Source organism: Diplotaxodon limnothrissa, linkage group LG1 (genome assembly GCF_057381915.1).
Source record: "Diplotaxodon limnothrissa isolate DT_005_m linkage group LG1, D_limnothrissa_male_GT1.1, whole genome shotgun sequence".
Classification (NCBI taxonomy): domain Eukaryota; kingdom Metazoa; phylum Chordata; class Actinopteri; order Cichliformes; family Cichlidae; genus Diplotaxodon; species Diplotaxodon limnothrissa.
In genome coordinates this window covers 19,964,918-19,990,924 of record NC_140596.1, presented here as the reverse complement: position 1 = coordinate 19,990,924, position 26,007 = coordinate 19,964,918, and the positions used below count along the sequence as shown (strand labels likewise).

General features: G+C 38.8%; 2 protein-coding genes across 2 annotated transcripts; one reads left to right on the top strand and one right to left on the bottom strand.

Annotated features, from left to right (window-relative positions):
• Window positions 1–412: 412 nt before the first annotated feature.
• On the bottom strand, window positions 413–21,668 carry usp10 (ubiquitin specific peptidase 10). The gene is made up of 15 exons (XM_085376636.1): window positions 21,427–21,668; window positions 15,700–15,768; window positions 15,282–15,327; window positions 14,807–14,866; window positions 12,090–13,322; window positions 10,021–10,112; window positions 9,362–9,471; window positions 9,221–9,279; window positions 9,028–9,131; window positions 8,498–8,597; window positions 7,487–7,667; window positions 6,452–6,617; window positions 5,644–5,788; window positions 5,003–5,068; window positions 413–3,428 (listed from the first exon to the last, which is right to left on the bottom strand). Exons 1-15 carry the CDS (start codon window positions 21,445–21,447, stop codon window positions 3,241–3,243), a joined length of 2,640 nt encoding a protein of 879 aa, XP_085232762.1. The 5' UTR covers window positions 21,448–21,668; the 3' UTR covers window positions 413–3,240.
• A 2,080-nt stretch (window positions 21,669–23,748) lies between these two features.
• On the top strand, window positions 23,749–25,102 carry marveld3 (MARVEL domain containing 3). The gene is made up of 3 exons (XM_085376540.1): window positions 23,749–23,936; window positions 24,081–24,178; window positions 24,492–25,102. The coding sequence occupies exons 1-3, from the start codon at window positions 23,749–23,751 to the stop codon at window positions 25,100–25,102; spliced, it is 897 nt and encodes a 298-aa protein (XP_085232666.1).
• Window positions 25,103–26,007: the final 905 nt, after the last annotated feature.

The following is a 26,007-nucleotide window of genomic DNA, read 5'->3' as shown; positions in this document are numbered from 1 at the left end:
ATGTTCCAACGTGACATTTTCTTTTCAGGCTATAATAGGGAAGATCTTAAAGTAGCCTTCTAACGTTAACAAGAAAAATACTACACTCCACTGTAAATTTCACAGTAAAGCCACATTGCAGTAGAGGAGTGAGCTATAGTAAGAAAGGAATAAATAGTAAAGAACACTAAAGGGCAGAAAACCCTTACACTGCAAATTTTTCAATGATAGGTCTGCTTCCCATTAAACCAAACGGAGGCGAGAGCAGCCATGGCCTTAAAGAGCACTGAGGCTGCCAGTGAGACCACAGGAGGGGGAGATATAACATACTACAAATACTACACATAGTACATGTTGACATACAGAAACAAGAGACCAATTAAAGCATGTGTGGTAGACCAAGACTCTGTGGATCATTTTGGGTTTGTTTGTTGTTTCAGTTTATTGTGCACATGTTTCTGTAAGCCAGGCCGCGGAGTAGAGGCTGCAAAGGTTTTCAGCGGATAATGAAGCCAGGTAGTCTTTAGACTACACTTGATTAGCAAACTGCTTTTTGCACAATCCTTTATTTGAACAATAAACAAAATAGATGCTGGAGGCTTGAAATTAAAAGACAGTATAGATTTTTTTTATGTCAATAATATCCCAACAGTTCCCAGCAGACATTAGAGTTAGGAGCACATACTGAAAGAAAGACATCATTGAAGCATTTCACCAGCACATTTCCTGACCAGCCATCTGAGACCGAGATAAAAACTATACAACTGAAAGCATAAGCCATCTGTTCTAAAGTCCCATCATCCAAACATTCTTTAAAAAGGGAAAAGAAAGAATGCAAATCAACAATGTCACAATGTGTGCAGAAATGACTACGAAGCCAGCGGCAAGACTGAACCAGATTTTAGGATGTACTGACTATCTAAGCAGCATGCCATTCCCTGTGTGTGACGATCAGCGGACTGTGATGACAAATGGCAACGAGACTGAATGAAAAATGGTAGGATATAAAGTGAATGGTAGGCTGTAGGGCCTATATATAATGTTGACCTTTGGTTTCACGTGGGGAAGGCTTCTGATTTGAAAACCTACAAGGAACTTTAATCAATATTTTCACCACGTAACGATGCTAAAATACTTTAAATCTAGTGTGTAATTTTGAAAAATGTTACTATGTTACTAAACTTTAATTTAAAGATAGGAACCAACTTTCTCATTGATTCCCATTTCAAGAGACTTATTAAATTCACACAAAGCTCTTAAAATAAAAGAAAATAAATGTCATTACACTGCAGCTTTTCTTTGATCAGAGGCAGGGAAATGGTTAACCACTATCTCGCCTATGTCCCCAGTTCTTATTGTATAAAATCATGTGAAAATACTTGTGCTGCTGTGTTAATACTGAGATACTGACAATGGTGGTTGGAATAAAATGGGCCTTGAGTAAAACAAACAAACAAAAAAAAACACCCATGACATAAATTGAAATAAAATTCAAGCAAAGAACTAGTTCAATTTTATTTGTTGTGCTTTAGCCGCTGTAATTTCTTTTCAAACCAACTTAAATGCAAGCATATTGTTCTGAAGGGAGCAAGAGCATTAGGACATCCGATAAATGATCAATGACGAAGAAAAACAGAAAAGAAATAAACCTAACATTTTTTTTAGTGACATAAACAAAAATCATCACAATAAGTGAAATCATCAACAGAAAATAAAATCATCTTCAACAAAAGCAAACACTAGCTCCTTTTATGTGCATGCCTGGGGTCTTTATGCAGAGCTTAGCACAGATGTTGTCCAACTTCCCCGCAACACTCAGTTTTCCTCCCTCCACTGTGAGGAGCCACGGAGCCACAAAAGAGTAAATACACAGGTGTCAGGTACATTCCCTTTACTCTCCACCTACATTAGACTTGCAGTCGCTGCCTGATTAGGGTTAGACTCGTACACTGAGTGGAAAAACGTCACACAATGAACCTAAGGCAGCCCCCCTGCTTTCTGCTGAGTTGGGGGTTAAGGAAGATGGTGTGGCTCAAAACTACACTGATAAGCCACCAGTACACAGATGGAACCTTTACATAAGAAAAGACAAACAATTAAAAATCATGATAGGAGAAGAAAATGTACAAGGGTGGGGTTTGCAGTGGGATCTGTCTTAACTGGCTGCCACTTCTCCAGTGTAAGAACTGAGTCTTAAAAGAACAAAACAAAACAAAAACAAAAAAAAACAAAAAAAAACAGGCACATTCCTTCAGAACCCAAACAGGCATTCAGTCAGCTAGACCTTAGACTTTTTTCCTTTACATTTGAATCTAAATATTGGTAAATTATGCATTTTACTGTACTTGTAATCAATCAGTTTATATTTTGTGCACAGAAGCTTATTAAGTTCTAAAGCTCATTAATATTTTGTAGATATTTTTTCTTTTACCCCCTAAATCTAAACCCGAATAACATAAGAAGGACCTCAAAAACAACAAAAACGTTCAGTTCCCATTCCCAACTCACTTCCCGCCCCCCGATGTTTTTGATGGCTCCAGTAGACTTAAAAAGCATCATAAAAGTGACAAAACGGAGGAGAAGGAGTTGGTGGTGGTTGTGGTGGTGGCAAAGAAGAAACCTGGCCTTGGGAGGAGAGACTTGTGATAATGCTGGTGCTGGGCCTTTTCAATGCACGAGGGCAATTAACAGGCTTTTAAACTGCTGCAAATTCACTAGGCCGACAGTTCCCCCTTAACTAAAAAGGCAAACACTGATAGTCCATTTGCAGCCCGTGGTGGATAGTTTTTCTTGCATGAGCGAGTCCACTGTTTGAGCCGAGCTGTGGGCTCAGTCAGAGGTGAGTCTCAGGTCCTAACCTGCAACCCCAATCTGCCTATTCAACAGTCCTTCCTTGCTGCTTTAAAAATAAATCAAAAAAAAGAGGAACTCAAAACACAGCAGTGGTGCACAGAGAAGAGAGCAGTCACAGGGAAATCTTTGTGAATGCAGCTTGCCTCTCTTCTTAAGAAAAGGAGAAGAAAAAAAGGAGACGAGGAAAAAGGTGTTGGAAAAGCTGGTTCTCAGGAAAGCGGGGACAGGAGGGAAGAAGAGGAAAATCTTGCAAGAGAACAAGTTAGGCAGTGTTCCTGTTCATTAGTTTTGTGTGTCTGTGTCGTGTGTAGATGTACTGTCAACGAGTGCATTGAGGATGCATGTTCTGTGTGTGTTTGTGAATATATTCAGGGTATCTTGCATGTACGTTGGGATGTGCGTGTGTGTCTACAGCAGGTCGACGCGACGGTAGTACAGCAGGTAGGCGGTGCGCTCTGCAGTCTGCTTCACCACCTGGTACTGGTTGATGACCTTCACTGTCTGGTCGTCAATGCGCAGCCAGCCGTTAAGACCGATGTGGAAGACATCCGTGGTGTAATGACCGCCTGTCGCACTGTTTCCATGGTGATACACAACTGGTGAAGTTGGAGAAAAGTGGAAAATTTTATTTAAGGTATTACTCATCCATGACCTCAATGTTGGGCACTGTAGTGCCAGCAATTCTTAAGTAAAAGCAAGCCAGTAAAGATCAGGTGATCAGCACATTGGTGTAGCGTAAAGAATACACTATACCTACAGTACATATTACAATGTCTCCTCATATATTTAAGAATAAATAAACCAAAAATGCATAAGCAGCTTTATGTGTCAGCTTCATTCTCTCACATGGTTGGGAATTGTGTTTGCTTTGGTTCATTTAGGTTTGCGGGCATTCATTTATGCACAGCTCTCAAGGTCACATCACACAACATTTCAATGGGGTTCAGGCCTGTTCTTTGACTGGAACACTAGAACACCGATTCTCTTATTTTTCAGTCATTATTGTAGATTTGCTGCTGTGGTTGGGAACATTATCCTGTTGCATCGCCTAATCTAGGAGTCCTCTGGTTGTCAGATGGCCTAACATTTGATTCTAGAATACTTTGGAAGACACAGGAATCAGTTCTTGGTCCACTCAGTGACGTGGTGCCGTGCATTGTGGTCAAACATCTCTAATTTGGTCTCATCTGTCCAAAGGACATTGTTCCAGAGGTGTTGTGGTTTGTTCAGATGCAACTTTGCAAACCTAAGCTGTTCTGCCACGCTCTTTATAGAGAGAAGAGGCGTTCTGTTGGCAAACCTTCCAAACCAGTCATACTTGTTCAGTTTTAACATGCTAACTACAAATGATTTAACTCTTGGGTAACCTGCAGTTTCTGAGAAATACCCAGCCAGGCCTTGGGGTGAATTCGTTGGAACACCCACTCCCAAGATTGTGGTATTTTACAAACACGCGCCTGAATGCTGCAGACCAGCAAACTGCCAAAATGTCTGCTTTTACTGAGGTGTTGCCAATGATCAGTTGCACCTGGCTGCTATTTACCCTCTTAATTCCTTTGAAAGCAGTAAAGATGTATTTAAGCTTCACTCCTGCATTTTTGGCTTGACTTTAATTAACTAAAAAAATGACACTGTGTGAAATTATGTTGTTGAGGCTGTATTTACCCAATTTTAAAACCCGCTAAGGAAGATGACTTTGTTCCCTGATATGACCTTTGAATTTTTTTAACATGACTATGTTCCTGATATCCTAATCACTAAATCTATTTCTCTGACATATTAGGGATAAAGCAGAACTCAAACCATTTCAAGCTCGAGCTTGTTATTGACAGTTGTTTGTGCATTTTTCATATTTTGTATATTGCTCAACACTTGAAAATAAAACAGGATGTTTAATGTGGCTTTTGCTTGAGCTGGGTGATGTTTGTGTTTTTTGTATTACTATCCAAAATAATTTCCTGGCGTGAAATGAAAGAACCAGCTGAGGTTCAACAAGACAGAACAGCAATCTTTTTTCACCCTTGGCAGCATTGTTATTTTGTGGTCAGTGGAATCGCATCACAACGAATTACTAACTCCCAGAGTGACAACAGAGTATAAAATAAAGCTTAATTACAACATTATGCAGCAGATATAAAAACAATATGGCCCAAATTAACAAAACACAAACCTGCAAAGAGCCTGTAAGTTCTTTGGCCTTTCACAACTTTGCTTCGCACTCCAGAGGACAAAAGATCTGAAAGAAAATCCACTAATTAGACCATGATGTTTTTAATGACTGCTTAAACCAGGACTAAAAAACACAGAACGTTCTGCACCATGTTTTACTGTTGCAATGTGAAATTTGACAGCCTTTAATGAAAATCATGCTGATGTTGCTGTAATTAACAAGCAGTGAGGTCTGAAGAGTCACTTGGAAACACATCTGAGTTTGCACAATTTCTGTCAAATCAAGAAGTTGAAATGTCATAATTTGATGGTATAAACTGCAGCTGTAAGCTCAATTTTATCACATTCACTTGTGGCATATTTGACTACAGCACAGTATTAAACTCAATATCACTTTAAAAACCACATTTTTTAAACATTAATTCGAAAAGCTTGAAACAAAAAACAAAAACAATATACACTTCTCAACTTTTGCCAGTCTGCTTTGTTATGGTGCACACCAATTATCTGGATCAACTCTTAAAGGCACTGTGGGCTGTTCATGAACCAAGTATAACACTGACACATATATAGACTAGGTAAATCGAATTAAAGGCCTTGCAATGACACTGACACCTCAGTGGAGTGTTGATCGAGCCATACCTTTGCTGATTTCCAAGTCAACGGGGTAATCAATATTCTTTGTCAGTTTCTGGCAGCCTCCAGACTTTTCAAAAACAAATCTCTTGAGATGGAGCACCAGCACAGGGGGCAGCTCTTCTAGAGTAACCCTTCGGCTTATCTCAATCTGAAAGCAACAGCGAGAACAGTGAGCAGTCGCAGAATTTACCATGCACATTAAATAATACAGTTTCACAGTTACAAAACTAACTGTAGAAATAAAATTTGTCAAAAAAAGTGAACACAAAGCAAGGCTTTAACATTTTGCTGGAAATAAAATCAGCTAAGACGTTCAAAGCAGCAACTAGTGTTTTTATATTCTCTGGCTTTTAGAAGTACCAAAGTAACATTTCAGGACAAAAAGACCAACGTAAGATCCCCCCCCCCCCCAAAAAAAATGCTTATTATACAGCTGTGGAGCAGATGTTCCTGCACCAGTTCTTCTAGCCTGATGTTCTAACACAGCACTGTTGCACCGATCCCTGAAGTTTTCCTCCTCCTTTAGTTGTTGTTGGGTCTATACCATGGTTCAAGGCAATGATTACAATATGTGTGATGAAATCAGTGATGTTGTGTTCTACAGTGTGTACCCAACATCACTCTTCATCTAAACATCAATTCCAAAAATAAATTACTACACAAAATCACGTTATTTTGTGTGATCTGTTAAAGTCAGAAAAAACATTAAGAAAAAAAAGAAAGGGGAAAAAAATGGAATTCGAGATCACAAAACTGCAACGCAACACCGATCTGAACTGAAACATGTCATCAAAGTTTACTTTTCTAATACCTCTTGCTTGGTTTTAGAAGTGTAGCCCTGGACTGACTCTCGAGCCACCAAGGTTTCGAGAGCTTCCTGGACAGTGCGGATCTTGTCTGACTGGATGTCCAGCTGCAGGGTAAAGAATGGCTGCAGAGTGGCCGACTCTTTAGAGTTTTGCTGATACACCACCGATCTAAGAAAGAAGCAAAACAGCCAGTTGTTAGAACTGTAAACCAATACCAGCAAGATTTTTAATAATATTACCTCTCAGTAGTCAAAACATACAACATAACACAATCAGCTCAAATACATTATGATGCACTTTCTAACCACTTTCTGAAATTCCTGTTAAAACTACTCAGAGGGATTCAGTTTGTTTTGCAGTTTACAGCTTTCACTATAATCATGCAAGTCATTTAATTAAACCTTTAAATTCAAGAAAGATGATAATCTACTAATGATTACTGCTGTAATTCCCCAAGTCAAACCAATTTCTCTGAACAGCGGTTTAAAAGGAGTAGATGGGTTATAGCCAAGCTCTGTGGGCATACCCACCACTCTGTAAACACATGCCTATATTCAGTTTCTCTCACAACCATTTCGGAGAAAAAAATCCTTAAGGACATTTAAAACACTGTGCAACCAGCGTACACCATCACCGTGCCAGACCAGAACCTCGCAGAACATATTATTTAGTCAGGCAACAGCCGCAGATTCTTAACTTTGCAATTTGTCTGAAAGTTAAGACCTTTGTTTGTGGATGGTTGCCCCACGTCATGCTGTCGAGACTTTTGACCGCACTGACCCACATGGGCTGCCATTCTGAAGTGCTGTGGTGCGTGCTGGAGAAGAGCTGGAAAAAACTGGGGGTGGATGACTAATTTGTGATGTCACCATGAAATGAGGTCAAAATCTTTAACCCAGTAACCAGCTGAGGACTCGCAGATGGAGCCGATACAAATTTTTGATTGGTGTATAACAGGAAGCAAGACAATGCAACATTATTAAGTTTAATCAGAACTTCTTCCTATACAGAGGGTTTCACAGCAATCTGGCATGTACCTGATGTGTCCACCAAAGATATCAGTTATGGGTGTGCGGACAAAGTCAGCTTGGCGAGTGATTGAAGTCTTGTTTCGGGGACCCACTTGCTCCCACTCATCCTCACTACCTTCCTCCTCCTTATCAGCACCATCCTCCTCCACACCTGGCTCGGACTCTGGCCCATTAGGTGTGAGAGCTTCTGTTAAAAAAAACATAAATAAATGTAAACCACTCTGAAGAACAGCTATTTGATCTTTAAAGTGCATGAAAGCAAAATCTCTTCTAAAACTGAGCCGTCTTAACTGAGATAAGTACAAATATCTTCCATTCTGAACTACAGGGCTATAAGTTTTGGATTGATTGGCTCTCATTTGAGTAGATTCTCATTTGCTGGACAATTGCCAGTGCTCCTTTCAAAATAAAAATAAATAAAAGTGCTATATCAACAGTCATTAATTCATTCTGTGATGGGAAGAGCTCCACAATACCTGTGAAAAACACCCCCGCATATGGGTGGCTGCCAGCAAACTAACAACACATTAAATAAGCCTTTGCTTTGGCTGCGTTTTGTAAAAACGGCCAAAAGGGTTTACTGTAAACTCTGGAACAATTTCCATGTCAAAGCTTAGCTAGCAGTCCTTTGGCCTTTGGTTGTAAAGTTATCAGAATTGTTATAATGTTTGGTCTAATGATGAAGGCATGAGAATATGTCCACAGCTTCACTCAGGCACTTCAGGCTCTCAGTAGCAGCAGCTCTGCCCAGACCAAGCTGGATGTGAAGTTTCCCTCTGAGCCATTTTTCCATTTTGGCAAGAGTCAATTAAAATGATTTCAGCTTATAATAAAAAAAAAATAGAAAAAGGAAAAGAGGGAAATGATTTAATATGCTGCAATACTAGCTTTTTGTTTCTATTTAGAATTAATTTAGGCCAACACTAGGAAAGTTACTCTAAAGATAACATAAGCAAAAAAGGGCAAAGCATGCTTAGACTTAACCTGGCATATGCTATTCATAGACAAGTTACTTACTCTCTTCCTGAGGCGAGATTAGTTTCTTCAATGCTAGCATCTCCTCATGCAATCCATTGAGCGTGAACCCAAGATACTCCTCCGCGTCCTCTTGTCGACCCTGAGATTAAAGCATAAGGACATCAGCCACATTAACTCTTCAAAGAATGCCTAAAGTCAAATAAAAATCTTGCAGACATTAAAAAAAAAAAAAAAAAAAAAGCAAACTCATTCACTGAGGTAAACAGAAAGAAAGCATGCACACAGTAAGAGGCAGGATGAAAGGAAGCCTCATTAAATATCGAAGATAACCATCTCCTACAGTGCATCAGAGTTCTTTTCTTAATTAAAACCGATTCAGACTTGAATCAGCAGGTTGAATGTTAAATAGGAAATAAGTTATGTCCTGCTAAAATGTTTCTTAAATACAACAAAACCTCCCGTGGGCACTGTCTGTCCCACAAGAAGTACATTTAAACTGTTATTTAAAAACAAAAACACCCTTACATGCTGATTTGCAGTGTTTATATAAAGCTGACACCGTGGTTTACCTTCTCAGAAAGACTTGATTTGATGAGAGTGAGGAGTTTGTAAATGTAAGTTGGTTCAAAAGGTGCACCAGGTCGGATGTCTTTTGTGACCTTATCTCCAACAGCTGTAAACACAGTTAGGAATCTTAAATCATCAGTGACGCCAACAGGAAATGACGCAAATATCTTTGGGCATGCTGTGTTAATATCTTACCCTGCTGTTTGGCTTTAGATGGCACGGGCATATTGTTGAACTCGTTCACCAGTCTTACACTGAGAGACACAAACAACTGCGATGTCTGTATGGCTGATGCTTTTTAATAAAAAGATATAAACTTGTAGAAATGCTACTTACAAGTTGTCTATCATGGGTGTGGAGGTGCATGGTCTCTGCGTTTCATTGTGCAGAGGAATGGACTTCATCAGGTGATACATGGGAGGGCAGGCAATCAGGGCCTGTAGAGTCTGTGTGTTCAGAGTCAAGATGAAAAATGATGTGTAGGAAAGGTATTATGACAAGCTACTTAAAGATATCTGCATTTGATGCAAATGTGTGATTAAGTTTTAAACTGAGGAAATCCCCGGTGGTCTTTAAAAGTCTTAAAATTGAGACGTCTTTTGCATTCAATTAGTTAAAATACACGTGGGAAAAGTCTCAAATTTTCCACCAGTTTGAGAGAAAAAAAAATCCCAACACTAAACAAAGAAACAGACACCAAAATCACAGCATTGTTGTCAGCAATATCTTATCACATTTACACGCGACTGATGTTAAGATATCAAATGAACCAGATATACCTCAAAATAACTAAGTTGTTAGCAATCTAAATGCCATCAAACGAGCAGGCCCTATAAAGGTTTTGAAACAACGTTACAACCAAGTAATATTTTTACAGTGGCACACGTGCCCTGAGACTTGGGCCATTTGGCTTAATAACAATGTAACATCAAGAAACTAACAACCAAGTAGTTAAAATCAAAAGAACAATAAAATATGAAGCATGAAAAGGATACAGCGTTGATATAGCACCAGTTTCCCTTGTTGATCAATCCTCTCGGCTGCAAAGACACTGGTTTATGTATCAACTTCACATTCTCAATAAGTTCTGGGGATTCAAAGAAAACACAATATTCTTAAACAGGTAGCTTCGCACAGCTGTGACAATGAAAAAAGTATGTGTCATAGCGATACATCAAAACAATTGTTTCTTCGTCTATTCCTGCCTCAAATGGCAACAGCATAAGAGACTGAATGAATAAGACCAAGGTCTTGCTGTACCACGCCTAGGAAGGAAGACTGTCATTCAAAAAGACAGCTTCCATGGTAACGTGGGAATAGTTTCATAGTTTCACACAAATAAGAACAAAAAACATCAATTTGGCTGAGACTAAAGGAACAGAGGCAAATGCACATTTAGACAGAACAAATAAATCATAAGTACAATCATTGTTACTTCTTTACAAATTGGTATTGTCTCCATTTTCATAACAAGTCAAACCACTGAGCTCACTTTTAAGTTACAATTAAAACTAAATGTCAGTTAATCGCATCTCATTTATCATGTCAGTCACAGACAGCAACCCTTTAACAGCTTTTTCCTATGGGTATTATATTTTTCCAATATATACATATTTACAGTGTAGAAATGGACACTGTTTCATGTCTGATTATGGTCTACTTTTCTGATTTTACCAACCTCTAACTACTTTTGAACAGTGATATGCACACAAGTGTGAAGTATCCAAGAAACTTGCATATAAAGAAAAGGCAGAAAAAAAAGATAGTTTGCTGCAGTGCTAAAGAATATATATACATTGATAGATTATTTTTTCTTTTTGGTCCATTTCAATCAATCACTTTTATATATACAAACAGCTAGTCTGTGGCTCCAAACTGGTGTATTTCAAGCTAGTCTGGTTGTTTAAGTTCAAGACTAAACACCATCAAATAAACACATTTAAATTAACGTGCTTAGAAACCAACATGCCCGCTACTCAACAGCGAGTATACATTTCCATCTTACAGTAAATGCATTAAAAATTATAGCCTACCTTCTTTGCTATGATGTGCCATACTTGCATTGTGTGTACTTCTGCACACTTCTAGAATAACTACTCCCTAAAAAAATGGCAAAGATTGATCGCTGTCACGCTACGCGAAATGAGAAAGTTTTATCTGAAGGGAGACATAATATCTGAAGGGTACCTTAGAAGAGAGACAGTGTGTTGAATATGTGAACTTTCACAGGATTGTGTTTAAATTCTACCTCAAACCAGTGTCAGAGAGGACAAACTAATTAAGCCTGGTAAGTTCCCGTAACCTTCTGTGACAACAACCACAAAATGTAGTGTAATTAGGTTCATCTCCCCAGAAAACAATCAGCACACCACTGTTAAGAGCAAAACACTGAATACGATTTGAGGACAAGAAACAACACAATATTTTGCATTTTTCATTCTGTCTACCAGCTTGTAAAATCAGATTGTTCCGATCAATAACACATTTCAAGATGCTGTTTCACTGTGTGAAATCTGAGGCTGTGACTCATCTTGAATCATTATCTCATTTCCTTAAGTAAAAAAACAAAGTATTCATGAGGTGTCACATCTCAGCTCCTTGCAGTTGATCATTTATACCCATACTGCAGCTCTGATAGGAATAACTGGAATGATTTAAACAATAAATAAAATCGGATAGCCATCCTGCATGTAGCACCACCATCTAGCGGTCATTTCTTGAAAATGAATGCAACAGTCCCTTAACTTCTCTTTAAAGTAAGCTGTCAGTGAGAAATCTGTGCATCTCAAACTTACCATACCATCAGTATAATGAGCTGCAAAAATGTATCTCTTTTTTAAAATATACCCTACTCTTTCCAGTGATCCCAATTTTAAAAGCTTATTCTGTTAGATATGCAAGTATGAACAGTACAATCACCTCAACACTGCCACCAAGTGGGATGGATTGAATTTCGCAGAATATACTTTTTGCAAAAAAATAAGTTATAAACTTACACCAAATTAAAAAGTAGTAATGGTGGAATGTTTTTAGAAGGTAAATTATCAGCTTCTTTATAAAATACCTGCAAGTTTAGGGGCCATAGGATCCTCAGATACATGGACAGGGCCTTCTTTTACTTCCCCAACTTTCTCAGGCTGCTCTGGCACAGCGACAGAGGGAGATACTGCTTCCACAACATTCTTTACCTCCACAAATGCCTGAGGGCCACCAGGTAGAGGCTTGGAATTGTGAAAGAGGCTAGCCCAGGATTTCGGAAGATTAGCAGTAGGTGCAGCTGGAGTGGCAGGTGAATGTGCCTGCTCTGTCACTACTGACTGGGCAGCTGACTCTGGGATGACCTGCTGAACCTGGTCCCCACTCTCAATGTCCTCTTTGTGTCCATCTACACTGACAGGAGTGGTAGACTCTGCTAGCCCATTTGCCACCCCATTGTCTGCCATCTCTCCTCCCTCTAGTTCAGTAGTCGTAATGGAAGTGATGACAGAGATGACAGCAGCTGAAGTAGGAAGAGGTGATTTGGAGAGGGGGCTATGTGGAGTATCTGAAAGTTCAGGGCTCTGTGGAGCCAAATGATCTGGCTGCTGATCTGCAGTCCTTGGTCCCTCTGTCATCCCTCTGCTTTGAGAGGAGGATGAACAGGGGGAAGTGGCATTGTTGCCATCTGATAAAGAGGCAGCTCCACTTGCTAAGTCCAAAGAAGAGTCATCAGGGCTATCACTAGTCCTCTGATTGGCAGTGGATGTGGGGGCACACTTGGCTGCTGCCACAGCAGCTGTTGGTGTTGCTGTGGAGGCGGGTCCCGGGGTGGAAAGTTCAGCCCCTGACAATGCCTTACTGTCCACATCCTCAGTACTGTGGTGTGGGCCACTGAGTGCATGTCCGTTCACCAGTGCTGTCACAGGTGTCCCATCCGCTGTACTGGTGCTGCTGCTGTTGCTGCCAGTTGACGGTTCCAGGTAATTGTAGTACCCAGGCGGTCGTTTTTTCTTTTTCTTTCGCTCTCTCTGTCCCAGGCTGCCAGGGAGTCCGTCCATGTCCGGGCACGGCTGGTGATTGTCCAGGGCTGAGGCCTCCGAGTCAGGTCCGTCCAGTGAGTTGAAGTGTGCCCCGTCAGGGACATCAGCTGCTGGAGAAGCCGTCTGTTGAGCTTTCTGGGCCGGCTGGCAGCCCAGGATGAACTCAGGAGCCTGTGGGTTTAGGGTACTCGACACCTTGTATAAAGGATCGTTGCCCCCAACAGCCTTGGAATCCATCACCTCGTCAACACCAAACTCAATGTGCTGATAGTCTTCTCCTGCAGATAATATTTCAGTCAATTAGAAATACAGAGCACTGTTTAGATTAATTCCTACATATTAAAACCAGGCTGTGGTATCTGACTTTGCTGCAGAACGTCACATAAAATCCTTTTTCCTGAACAAGCAAACTGTTACTCAAGGGGTCGTGGGAGCTCTGACAGGATCAAAGATACCAACAAAAAGAAATTCTTCTAGACCTATTTTTGACAACTACTGCTGTCCAATCCAAACCAAATTCCTTCTGGTCTCACATAAATTCCAGAAGTGGGGTGATTCAACACTTAAAATTGGGTCTGGGAAGGACAATATAGTCTTATGGATAAAACTTCTTTCACTTACTTATGATTCTGATTTGAAGGGGGAAAAAACCCCCAATAAACTAAAAATAAATAAATAAAAAACATTTTTGGCACAATCCTGTGTGGTCAGTGGCCAGATGTTATCAATATTCTGTTGAAACTATTCAAGTTAAACTGCTACAAAAAAAACATTCAATGTCAAGTTGACAATCAATAGTTTTAACTAATGGTTTATTATAAGCCAAGTTTATTTTGCTGACAATTTGAGATACCATTTTTCTCAATCATTCTTGAAGATTTAATTAAAATGTTTTTGTTTGTTTGTTTTTTATTTAGGCAATGACATGCGATTTAACAAGTGTCTAAAATCACATTAAAAAAAGATTACAAAGGGATACAATACGGTTGATAACCAAAGGTAGTCAATAGAAAGGAAGTCTGGCTTAACTGACTGCAGACACGCATCAATAATCCTTACTTCCTGAATATTTTTAACAGCATTTTTAAGTGTTGGAAACTTCAGCAATACAGAACAATGTAAAACAAATACATCAGTTTTTATAAGTTAATTTTTGGACAAAATGTGTCACACAGCAGTTTGAACTGTAAGTTATTATGCAGCGAGAGGTGCAAAGTGCAAAGGTGAAACATTAGCAAGTGCAAATATGAAAGAAAAAAATCATCCAAGTCATCATGACACAGCTGATTGGCCAACCAAATGTAATCTCTGATCCCCTGCAGAAGGTAAGAGGGCACTGAAACACAAGGTACTCCCTCTACTGAGATGAGAGGAATCTGTTAGTGTTAGTGTTACTGAAATTGCACTTCATTACTGTAAAATGCATTCAGCAGTGAAACCTCAACTTAAGAATAAACATGTACACACATGTTAGCAACCGCATAAAATCATCTCTATGCCCTTAGTAAATAAGCCGTGATTGGTAAGTCATTAAAATGCAATTCAATTTTATTGTAACGGAGACCTACAGTAGTGAAAATGTATTATATGCAAGAAAAGATAAGATACTTCGCAGTACCTTAAGCATGCAAAGCTATATAGGTTTTACCAACAGGCAAGAGAAAGAATACAGGCAAAAAGTTTAGAAAGCCACCAGTTTTTGAAACCTGGATTTTCAGTTTTACAGCAAACGTACAAGAGGGTATCAGACTCCTCAACTCACCGCAAACCTGCAGTCCCATAGACTCCATAATAAAAGGTACAGCAGGAGTGCAGTAAGATCCTAAATAATCAATACAAATCAAGGTAAGGCAATTGTCATGTGCATATAGGTACTATTTGAAAGAAAGGTGGCTGCTCTAACATTTTTGATTTTGGTGGGCAAAAAAAAGAAAAAGAAAAAAAAGGTGGTGGGGAGGGTCAAGATTTAGTGGAATTTATAAACCGTTTCAAACAATATTGCACAAATGTATAAAAAAAATACAAATAAATGACAGGAAAAGCATCTTCCTGCAAGGCCAGCCAGATCAGCTATACCTGGGCTTCAGCCATACATTTAGTCCTGCTCTGAAAAACAACTTGATGCCAACTAAGAGCAGGAGAACAGTCAGCCCATGTCTACTTTAGAGTATTTTGATGTATTTTGAATAATTAAAAAAATAAAATATAGGAAATTAGCTTATGTAAGAAGTACATACCAGAAGACTGAGTGACACACTGGACTTTGTCATTGAACGGAGGAAGCTGCAAAGAGAGAGAAAATATAAGTTGTGATAAAGACCCAGCAGGTAACCACAAAAGTAATACTTAAAATAGACATGACTGATATCTTAAGACCATTGTCAAGTGTAGAATTACCATTTACCAGATATATATATTTTGGCTCAATGGTCAATTTCAGTAATCCTGAAGCCCTGATTTTGGACTATTAGGGCTGATAAGCAAATTTATTTGAATTATATTTCTCCAGGAACCTTGCTGTTTCCATTGAGAGGATATCCTGACGAGGCCAACACGACTACTCAAAAAATAAATTTAATTCTTTCTCTTTAATTTAATAATGACTTATTAATGGAATAATGACCGCTACTGCTTTTTCTGGACCAATCTGCTTACCTCAACATAACATCGTGGAGTCACAAAAAACTGATTGATCTCATCAGGGCTGAATTCCCCAAAGATGTACTGTGGGAACAAAATTAATACAACCATTAACTGAAAAGGAAAGACAATGGAATAAAATACACTATAAAATAAAATAAAAAGTTAAAAACAATCAAGAACTTTCAGATTATTCATTAGTATAAAATATAAAATCATGGGGAACATTTTTAAGCAGTGTTCACTGTAGACAGGTCATTCAACCTCATAACTGGAATGCAATCATAAGGTGCCGTCATTTCAGAATCTAGGTATTGGGACACATACAGCAGTCCTTCATCACTCATTCAATTTACAATGCTAACCTGTGCAAACTGATGAGTCATGCAGTGTTATACATAAACCATGAGCACAAACAGCTCTGAATCTAGACCTGTTTTATCTAGGTGAAGTAAGTTTGTCAGTTTGTTAAAGGTTAACACAAAGCATTCAAAAGAATGCTTTGTGTTAACCGTTAGGCATCATAAAAAGCATTGTTGTACTTAAACCAAGCCAAAGCAGGCCTCTGATGTAACTTCACGGACTGCTTTTAACACATGTGTAGCTTTGAGGTGACACAAGATTACTGGGATTTGAATTAAACATATTTTACCTACTTTTCCACCTATACCACCCACTCCCCTTATATAATGGTATCTTCACTTTACTTATTAGTGTAGCTGAGTTAGTTGCTTCTGCTTTGACACACACAGACATGGTGAAACAGAGAGCAGAGGAAAGAATCCATCACTGACGGCATATGAACTGATGAGAATTTAGCCATTCCGATTCCGTTATCAATATCACTTATCAATCGATTCATTTATCAATTGTCATTCCATTTTCACCGGCTCCATTTTGAAAGTCACTACCATCGCTATTTTGCATCTATAACACACAAACTGAAATCAGCCGATTGTAGTGCGAGTGCAAGAATGGATAAGCACTATTGATAGGCAAGCAGACTAACAATTTCAAGGAAATTGACTGCTGGGAACCAGTTTTCTACAAAAACTGGTTCTTGATTCCCATCCCTACCTCTCAGACTGACCGACAGACCTTGTTATAATCAACAACTTGTGTCACCCGTGTTTACCAAATTAACACTTGTAGTGAGGTAGGTTCCATCAGTTCAAGACGCTACATGCCATTAAACATTCATCAGTCAAGCGCACACACACAGGACACGAGGAGGTGGCACTAACATAAAATCTATGATCATCTTCGAATTGTTTTTGAAGTTGATATTTCAGGTATCAAAAAATGTATATATGCATTGCAAAATTAAAACTGTTAGAAGTTTATTATTTTGAAATTTTAATAAAGCAACCAGCTAGACTTAAATGAGTAGTCAGCTGCTCAGCCAGCAGACCAGCACTTATGGAAAGCTGCATATATGAACTTGAAATTAAGACTTCAAAGTTAACTCGTTTTATTAGATTAGCCAAAAACAATCAAACTACAATATTACTCATTGCACACACTACAACCAGCTTCAAATGAAGCCAGGTCTATGGTAGTAGGGGTTCATATTATGTGTAGTGGATGCAGGCAAAATGAATTAGAACGCTTAAAAATCTTCACGCAGCGCTTCGTCATGCACCCTCTGATGACGTTTAGGCAGACTGTATAAAAACCGACATTATTTGTCATGTTTTTACTACACTGCTGTTTTCTGATGTTGCTTACAGTGTTATTAATTAATTTTCCACAGAATCACCACGACATCAACTATAATTGTGCGTTATACCTTGAGAGGAAAAAAAAAAAACCCCCAAAAAAAACACTGAGCCACTGAAGGGCCCACATGCACAACTTAAAAAAGGTAAAATGGACTCACTAGCCATGCTGTTAATCTTTTCGGTGCAATAAACAGTGGAACGTGAAAGGGTAGTCACAGAGAAAAGAAACTGCAGCTCAAGCATATATAACTTTTTGCAAACGAGGCCCCACGCGAGGGCCCACATTGCTGAAATGGCACTACAAGCGACAAACAGCCAGCAATGATCCAGCGGCCTCAGGATGGCTAATACAATCACAACAGAAAGAATGTCCCTTTGCTCCTTTCTGCAGGCATGCCACACGTACCACACTAAGCTTCCCTTGCTGATCGTTTGGACTGCGGATTACAACAAATTAGCCATCTGTATGATTTTAGCACAATTTAATGACGACATCACACAAACAAGAAAGAGCCAAGAATAAGAAGTAAGAAGAATAAGTAGTCATAAGTAAGAATAAGACTAGAAAGATAAGGTGATTTATAGACTTTAGTGAGTTTCACTATTGGTGACTGACTATTAGCGATAGTGTGGTTCACAAATTTAAAATTATGTCAGTGCTGTGAAATATACAGATATGTACTACGACAATTCTAAAACTGATGTCGCGCAAACAATCTTGTTTTATTCTAAGCACAGGCTTGTTTACCTAAACTGATCTGCGGAGTTATTAATGGGCAACTTGGCTGAACATAAAAATGCTGCAGTGCCAGTACAAATAAGGTCAGACTAGTTTTTCAATGAGTTTGCCGAGCATGCCTGTGCCTGCCTGGTAGTGTGATGTAGTAAAAGGGTGGCAACAATTACAAACCATTAAAATTATTAAAAATTGGGACAAATAACGGCGTTACAATCATTTCCATTTCGTCTGCTCTCAGCCAAAAGCAACTGCTCATAAATGTGCGAACACTTTCAATTTTGCTGTATCAGAAAATTGATTCAGCAGACTAAGCCATAACACAGGCACATATTCCCTTTTAATTAATATGAGGACTTATTTGAACATTCTGATTCCCATTGGAAGATGAAACAATGATACTAGAAGAACAATTTAATCCTGTGGGCCCCCGATATTAATCATCCCAAGGACAAGTTCCAGATTAATGGCAGCTAAACTCACTGAGTGATAAATGTTTTTAAGGTGCAGATTTATTTTTACATTCATTTTTAGGATGCTTAAAGTTTGATGCTGCTACATTTTTAATGTGTCACATTGAGAAGAGTTTCTAATCTTTAGTCTCAATTGAACTAATAACAGTGGACTAAATAATTTGCTGATAAATGGCCCTCTGCTATCACTATGTCAGATCGGCCAATAGTTGTTGATAAAAGTAAAGTTACTCTGATAACTAATCTTCACAGCTGGCATTTTCTTTTTGTTTTTCTTTAAATTGGATTAATTTACAATTTCCTGTTTCCCAATCATGGATTTCTTTGTGTTTCTTTGTGTTTTCAGTTTTCACATCTATAATGGGACACATGCCAATTTCAAAACAGGGATCAAACTACTAGAATCCCTCAGTAACAAAGCTGATGTGGTTTATACTTAAACTTCTTTACAGCTTTTTTTAATCTCTAACAGTCAATGAGTAAGATCTAAAGGGAAGCCCATTGGTTACACAGCCTTGCTGATACAAGGAGAGGAGATAAATACAGCTCCCGTGTTCAGAAATGAAAAATAGCCATCACTGTGTAAAGATCTTTATGGTGTTATAACATGTCGTACTTACACAAGCAATAAATGCTACCGTGCCTATACCCCTGAACTACAGCTTAAGGTTAATGATGGTATTTCAGCAGAGATGTAAGGCTTTTTGTGGTCAAGACAACTTTAGAAAACCTTGACTCAGATGTCTACATTGACAGTGGTAAAATACACTTTTTTGACAGACTATCATAACAGGACTATCAGAATAAAAGGTTTAAATATTCATGTAATTTAAATGTCTCTTTTTTAAATCTTAGAGGTTATTAAACTAAACCAAAAACCAATACAATCCCAAATAAAATTACCACCCCAAAAAATAAAATATAATCACTGAAATACTTTAACTAGTTTTCAAACTAGGGTTCAACTTTGCCAATAAGCTACAATAAAGGAGCAATAATGGTATGTTAATTTGAAGTGTCACATTTGGTAGATTATGCATTAACAAGATGACTTACCACAAGCAGAACACTATCTGCCTTTATCTCCCAGTGCAGAAGAATTGATAAGCATTTCCAGAATTACCTGTTTGCTAAACTTCTACTCAGAAGACCGATGTCCCTTCTGGTGCTCATATGTCTTTTACTGCCTCAGCTGTTTATCGACCAATTTTAGCCCCAGTGTTAGTATTTTTACTCAGCAATAAATCAACAGCAAACCTTTCAGTCGCCTGCCTTCTGTGACTACTTTACAGAGGGATGGCTATTAAAATGAGGGGTTTTGTAACAGAGTAAAAGTGGTGACAAACAGAGGAAAGCAGACCCAATGAAATAGTTGATGATGCTCCAGATCTGCTGGGTTACCGTTGCTGTGGAGCACAGTCTGGAAAACACTAATTTAGAGTGTTTGTGAAAGCTTCCATGCATTACTATTCACTCTATGCTATTCATACTAACAAAAACCAAAAAAATACTATGCAACTCTGTATCAGTCAGTTCAGTTATGAGAATTTATTTCACCAAATATTGACATGTAAATTAAAAAAAAAAGGGGGGGGGGGGATGTTCAGCCGGCTTTCCCCTGAAACTTTCACTTTAATAAAGAGTGAACCAATAGAAACGCTCAATTTGGAAGCCAGGAAGAAAGTTGAAAGCATGCAGAATTACTTTAGTACAGCAGATTTCCCTTACTACAGTGGTTAGCCAGGTTCCGTTTCCTGAAAAAAAGTTAGAACTGAACACTTCACTTGACTCCATTTCTGATTAATTTTTACTATATGAGCTTTTTCTTCTCTAAACTTTAATTGAGTCTCTTACTAGTAGACTAGAGACCTGGCATGTTTCTTCATGTAAAACTAGACCTCAAAATGGGCCTTCCAACATGACAGCTAGCTTTTCCAGAAATAACACCAAACTTGTTAGGTTACCTCCAATCCAAGCTCAGTCACGTGGACGGTGGCTCTGTAAGCAGCGTGCACGCTCAACCCTGATCCTCATTGTTTCCATATCAAGTAACTCTTCGCTATCAACGAAGGCCCACACTGTCGAATGTGTATTTAGCTAACTAGCTAGCGGACAGACCGCAAAGTCTAAGCACACCACCTGTGCAAAACAGTTAGCATACTAGAAGCTAAACGAGCAGCACGAAAACGTTACACCGCTCCAGAAACACTTATAAACGCCAAGTGATCGCATGCAAAATATTCCACTAGACCGTTATTATGCTTTCTGACTACCCCGAGAAAACCAATAACTTACTGGTAGTTATAAAAATAAGATATGGCAGCAGGCCTGTGGCAGCACTGAGCAGGTGGGCCATGCATACACGCAGCAGTTTTCGGTCACTTTTCTCTAAGAAATATTACATGACATTTGTGGAATATAACTTCGAAGTATCACGAACATTTGTTTGAGCAAGTTTTCGTGTCGTTTAATTAAAAGCGGTTGTCATCGCCCCAAGAACTGCGACGGAAAGTACTGCTGGTTCATTTGAATGGAAGGACCTGGGGCCTGTTAGCTCACGTTACCATGCTGGTGGTATTCCAATGAGGCTTAGGGGGGGCATTAGCAAGCACTTTTTAGTACTTCAGCAGTTCAATGACACGACAGGCCAAATGTTTAAAATAACAACACACAACTGACCAAAATTTAATTATTGTGTGGCGTTAGCTTTGGTCAAAATGGTGCAGAATCAAAGAGCGATCTGAAGTCCAAAAATAAGAGACTGCACGAGTTGTTTTGGAGGCTAATGATAGCCAGCTAGCTAGCTAGCTACCTGGTTGCTGTAAGAAGCCATGCTCCCGGTGAGGTTTTCTGTCCTCCGCTGACCAGATGAAGAATCCCCCGGAAAGGTGTTGTAGGTTTCTACTGACAGCTACAAAAGGTGGTCTATTTCGACGTCATTGTCATTTGCCCAACGGTGTCCTGCCAGTCGAACGTTTTGATCTATGTAATGCATCAGCACTTCATGCTGTTCGCCTTGCCGTCACCGCCATTTCTGTCTAGCATCTTCCTTGCTTGCTAGCCAGAGCAGCGCGCGGTCGGTTGTAACGGCAGCGTGAGCTCAGGGAGTAACGCCAAATACTTCCGGTGAGTGCTGATTCTAAGATTTCATAATAAAAAGGCTTCATTAATACTTTTAGTACTAATACTACTACTTGCAATGATAACAATATTAATATTAACAATACTCGAAAATTTAATAGAAATAAATTACGGGGTGCAGATGATTGCCTTTATATTTACAAAGTTTCAGCATTTAGACAGTAAATGAACCGAAAGAACAAAACCCAGTGTGGATAGTAACCAAAATTAAACTCAACTGAAAAATAAATAAACACTAAATAAAATATAATAGAATATAAAATTGCACTCCAAGATCCTGCAAAGGTTTCAAGGTATTGTGAAAAAAATCACATTCAGTGTAGCTTCAGTTTGTAAGTGATATTATGATTGCTGATGGTTTACGCTCACTGATAGGTTATCTTGCTTGTGTTCATCACAGCTATATCATATCATATCATATCAGATCTTAATGACCGCATAGTACCATATTATCCCAACATCACACCACCCTCTAAGACTACAGGATTATTTGTGGTTTCTAGAGGTTCTAGAGAGTCTCTGCAGTTTTAATATTAGACTCAAAACATTTGTTTCAACAAAGCTTATAGATGATAAGGAAAAGGCCTGGATAAGATGACTCTGATCCATCACTTATTCATGCTGCAATATGCTCAGACTGCTGTAAAACTTCAAGTAATACACTGTGGTGTACTGAGGACTTCTTCTCCAATCACGTCTTCCCTCCTCTAGTCTGTGTTTTTTCTTGTCTCTCTATGCTCTCTTTTCTTTTATCTTTCTTCCTTTATCTTTTCAATCCCCCACTACTGGTCATGGTGGATGGTTGAACCTCACTGAGCCTGGTTCTGCTGGAGGTTTCTTTCAGTTAAAAAGGAGTTTTTCTTTCCTACCATCGCAAAGTGCTTGTTCATATTAGGTTGTTCAATTGTTGGGGTTTATTTCTAGAATACTGTAAGGTCTTTACGTTACAGTACAAACTGCTTTGAAACAACTATCATATTGAATTGGTGCTAAATAAATAAACCTAAATTCCATTTAACAGCACTAAATATTCAGCTTTTAATTACATGAAAATTCTCCAATTGTCTCGTGGTCATGTCTTAAAGAAATGCACGGAAGAATATGTTACCTATAATTACAGATTGCAGAGCAAGTTAAGAACTCGAGGCATTTATTCTGAAATCTGTGAATGCCTCGGCGGAAATGCTAAAAATAATGTTATGAACTTACAAGTATGAGCGCATGCGCGGTGTGTGTTCTCACTTCAGGTTGGACGTGAATCGCAATTTTTTTTTCTTTTTCTTTTTGAAAGTTAAATAAAAATAAACGTTTTATTTTAAGCACATTTTTGTTGTTTTTTATGAACCTTGGTGATTTAAGCTGCATAAATACAGTCAAAACAGTGAAATAAACAGCAGCAACTACATGCAATCAACCCCATGTGCCTTTTAAATGAGTAATGCCTTCGACAGTGCAGGACAATACCCAAACTAGTGGGCGTGGCACAATACAGGTGAGGGAAGAAGGTAATCTCAAACAGGAAGCCGTGACAGGTGAATGATCTTCTGGCCATAACAGAAAACAAGACCGTACAAAGAACAGTATCTGAAGGTATGAAACACAGGCATTATATATTTGTATCATTCACAAACGCGCAACTAATTAAGCTAACGTGAATTTGCAACAGGGACGAACTTTACAACAGGGAGGACGTTGCGAATGAGCAACTTGGAAGAACGCTCTGTTTTCTCATGTTGAGATAAGATATCATGAAACGGATAAAAATCATAATTCACAGACGTTTACAGTGCCTCAAGTTATCACCAGCTTTTGATAAGCTGCTTCATTAATGAAGAAACTTCTACCTCATCGAGACATTTTTTTAAGTTATCCCCCATGCTGCTTTATTGCTTGCAGTGCGTCGTGGATAAAAGCCAACTACCCACTTTGTTTATGACAGGCTGTAAAATAAACAAGATACAGGTCTATAATTGTATTATGTTGGCACAGGAAGATGCCAGAGAGGGGAAGACGCGATCAGAGTGGTGACGGCAAAAGCGGGGATAAGCGCTACACGCACAATCGAGACTACTCTGGGTATGACGCCGAGGAGAGGGGCACTGCAGGTGACAGGAGGGCCGGAGAAAACAGACAGAGGGATATGACAACTGCCTCTCACAGACATGAAGGAACCTCAAGACGGTAAATGTAGTTCTAAACATGGTCTGCATTCACTAAACCTTCATAAAGCCCGAAGATCATATTTAACTCTGCATTGTTTTGACCTAAAATTACATAAACCTGTAGCAAAATAAATTATTTAAAAACATTTTACTTTCCTTACAGGCCCAGAGAGACTTCAGGGGATCTCTCTGAGATGGAGTATTACGAACCACAACCGAAGCCAGCGCTTTACAATTTCAGATACATATTAACCAGCAGAGGCAAGTATATTTGGTTTTAATTTCTTCTGTGAAACATTACATGCAAGCTACAATTTTTTTTGAAATATCCCTAAAATGCATTCAGGGATGTAAATTATATGATAACGAGAGGATAGTGCAAAAATTTGAAAATATAGCACAATAGTAAATTATTTTTAAATGCTGCATTGGAACAGTTAGTATTTATTTATTTATTCTGTTGTTTAATGTAATGTGAAAATAAGTTTCTTTAAACAATTATTTTAAGGCAAAAGTCAAAATCCCCAATTTGAAAATATCTTTTTCTTAAAAAGCCATAAATCTTTGTCTCCAGGTATCTGCCAGCTTGCAGAGGTGTTTGTGAACCTGCTTATCATAATCTGTGCCGGGGTGCCTTACAGCAACAATGGGGGTTACCGTGACCTGGCCAGCCTCGGTGGATTATTCACTTATTACTACGGTGGTGCCAGTGCCTTCACTGGAGCCGATGCAAAGAGAGTGCAGGAGCTAGACCGGCTCTTCCATGAGCTTAAGCGGCCTCCGTACATCTTCACCATGGCGGCTGGTGGAATTTTAATGATCTACGCTTTTGCCATGCTGGGCCTGGGGATTTTCAGAGTCCCTTTCCGGTGTCCTCCTGTGCTGCTGGTTGAGGCTGTGCTGAGTTTCCTGATCGGTCTGGGGTACATCCCAGGAATTGCCATCTATTTTATCAAGCTGAAGGAAACCTATGACAACCCCATCTGTAAGGAGAGGGAGCAGATGTACAAGAGCAAAGGGCACCAAGGGTTTGATTGCAAGTATAATGGTGCAGACATTGCAGAGGGACTGTTTGGGGTCTTGGGGGTGGTTGTTTTCATCTTTGGTGCAGTGTTAGCTATCAGAGCTTTCAGGTCAGTGCGGGAGCTGAAAAAGCAAAGAACAAACCAGGATGATAATTTTTAAGCTGCCTTTCCTTTTTTTATTCACAAGTGAACAAAAGTAGGAGTGAGAAAAAAAAATCACTTTGACAGGACTTTTTTTTCTTGTCACTCTCATTAGGTGTTACTTGTATATAAGCTGTTTTATACATTTTTATGCCTTGATAGTGTTTTATACACACCTAATCTTTTTTATTCTTTATACCTGTTTACCACATCTTTCATATTTTCTATGATGTTGTAGTTATAATAAACTACCAAAATAGTATAATATTACATGGTCATCTGTCATTGCATTTATCTGTGAAAGAGATGGCTGAAACAGGCTGAACTGACTTCCTGAAAACAAATGTCTTTGACATTTTAAAAGGAAATGGAGTTGAGTGTCACATGGTTTCTTGTTATAGTTTTAAAGCTTTTCTGATGGCTTTGGGGGTTTTTTTTCCCTTTTCTTTTAACTTAATGTGTTGATTTAAAACACACACACACACACACATAAGTCTGAGAAAGACACACACTCTGTTCTTCTTATAGCACTCACAAGAGATATACTTATTTTTAATTAAAATTTATTCTCAGAATTTGTCAACCACTTTACCTGAGCTTAGGATAACTCATAACTCTGAGCTTCACCAACAGATGGGATCTACTGTGATTAGGAATTTACAAAGTTAAAACATTACATATAATTCCACAGCAGCGGTCACTGTTTCTTCTCATTTATTTTCTTGATCTGAGTATTGAACAGGACAACACATCAGCGATAACCGCATAACCTGCCCTTTTGGGCATGGATTAAGGGGTGAGATTACATATAAAAAATGCAAGGATGCTAATAATTCTAAGAATGTAAGAAATTTTAAAGTGATTTTGTTTTTTATTGGGTTGAAATAAACACCCTGAACTGGATACGTGGAAGACGATGGATGG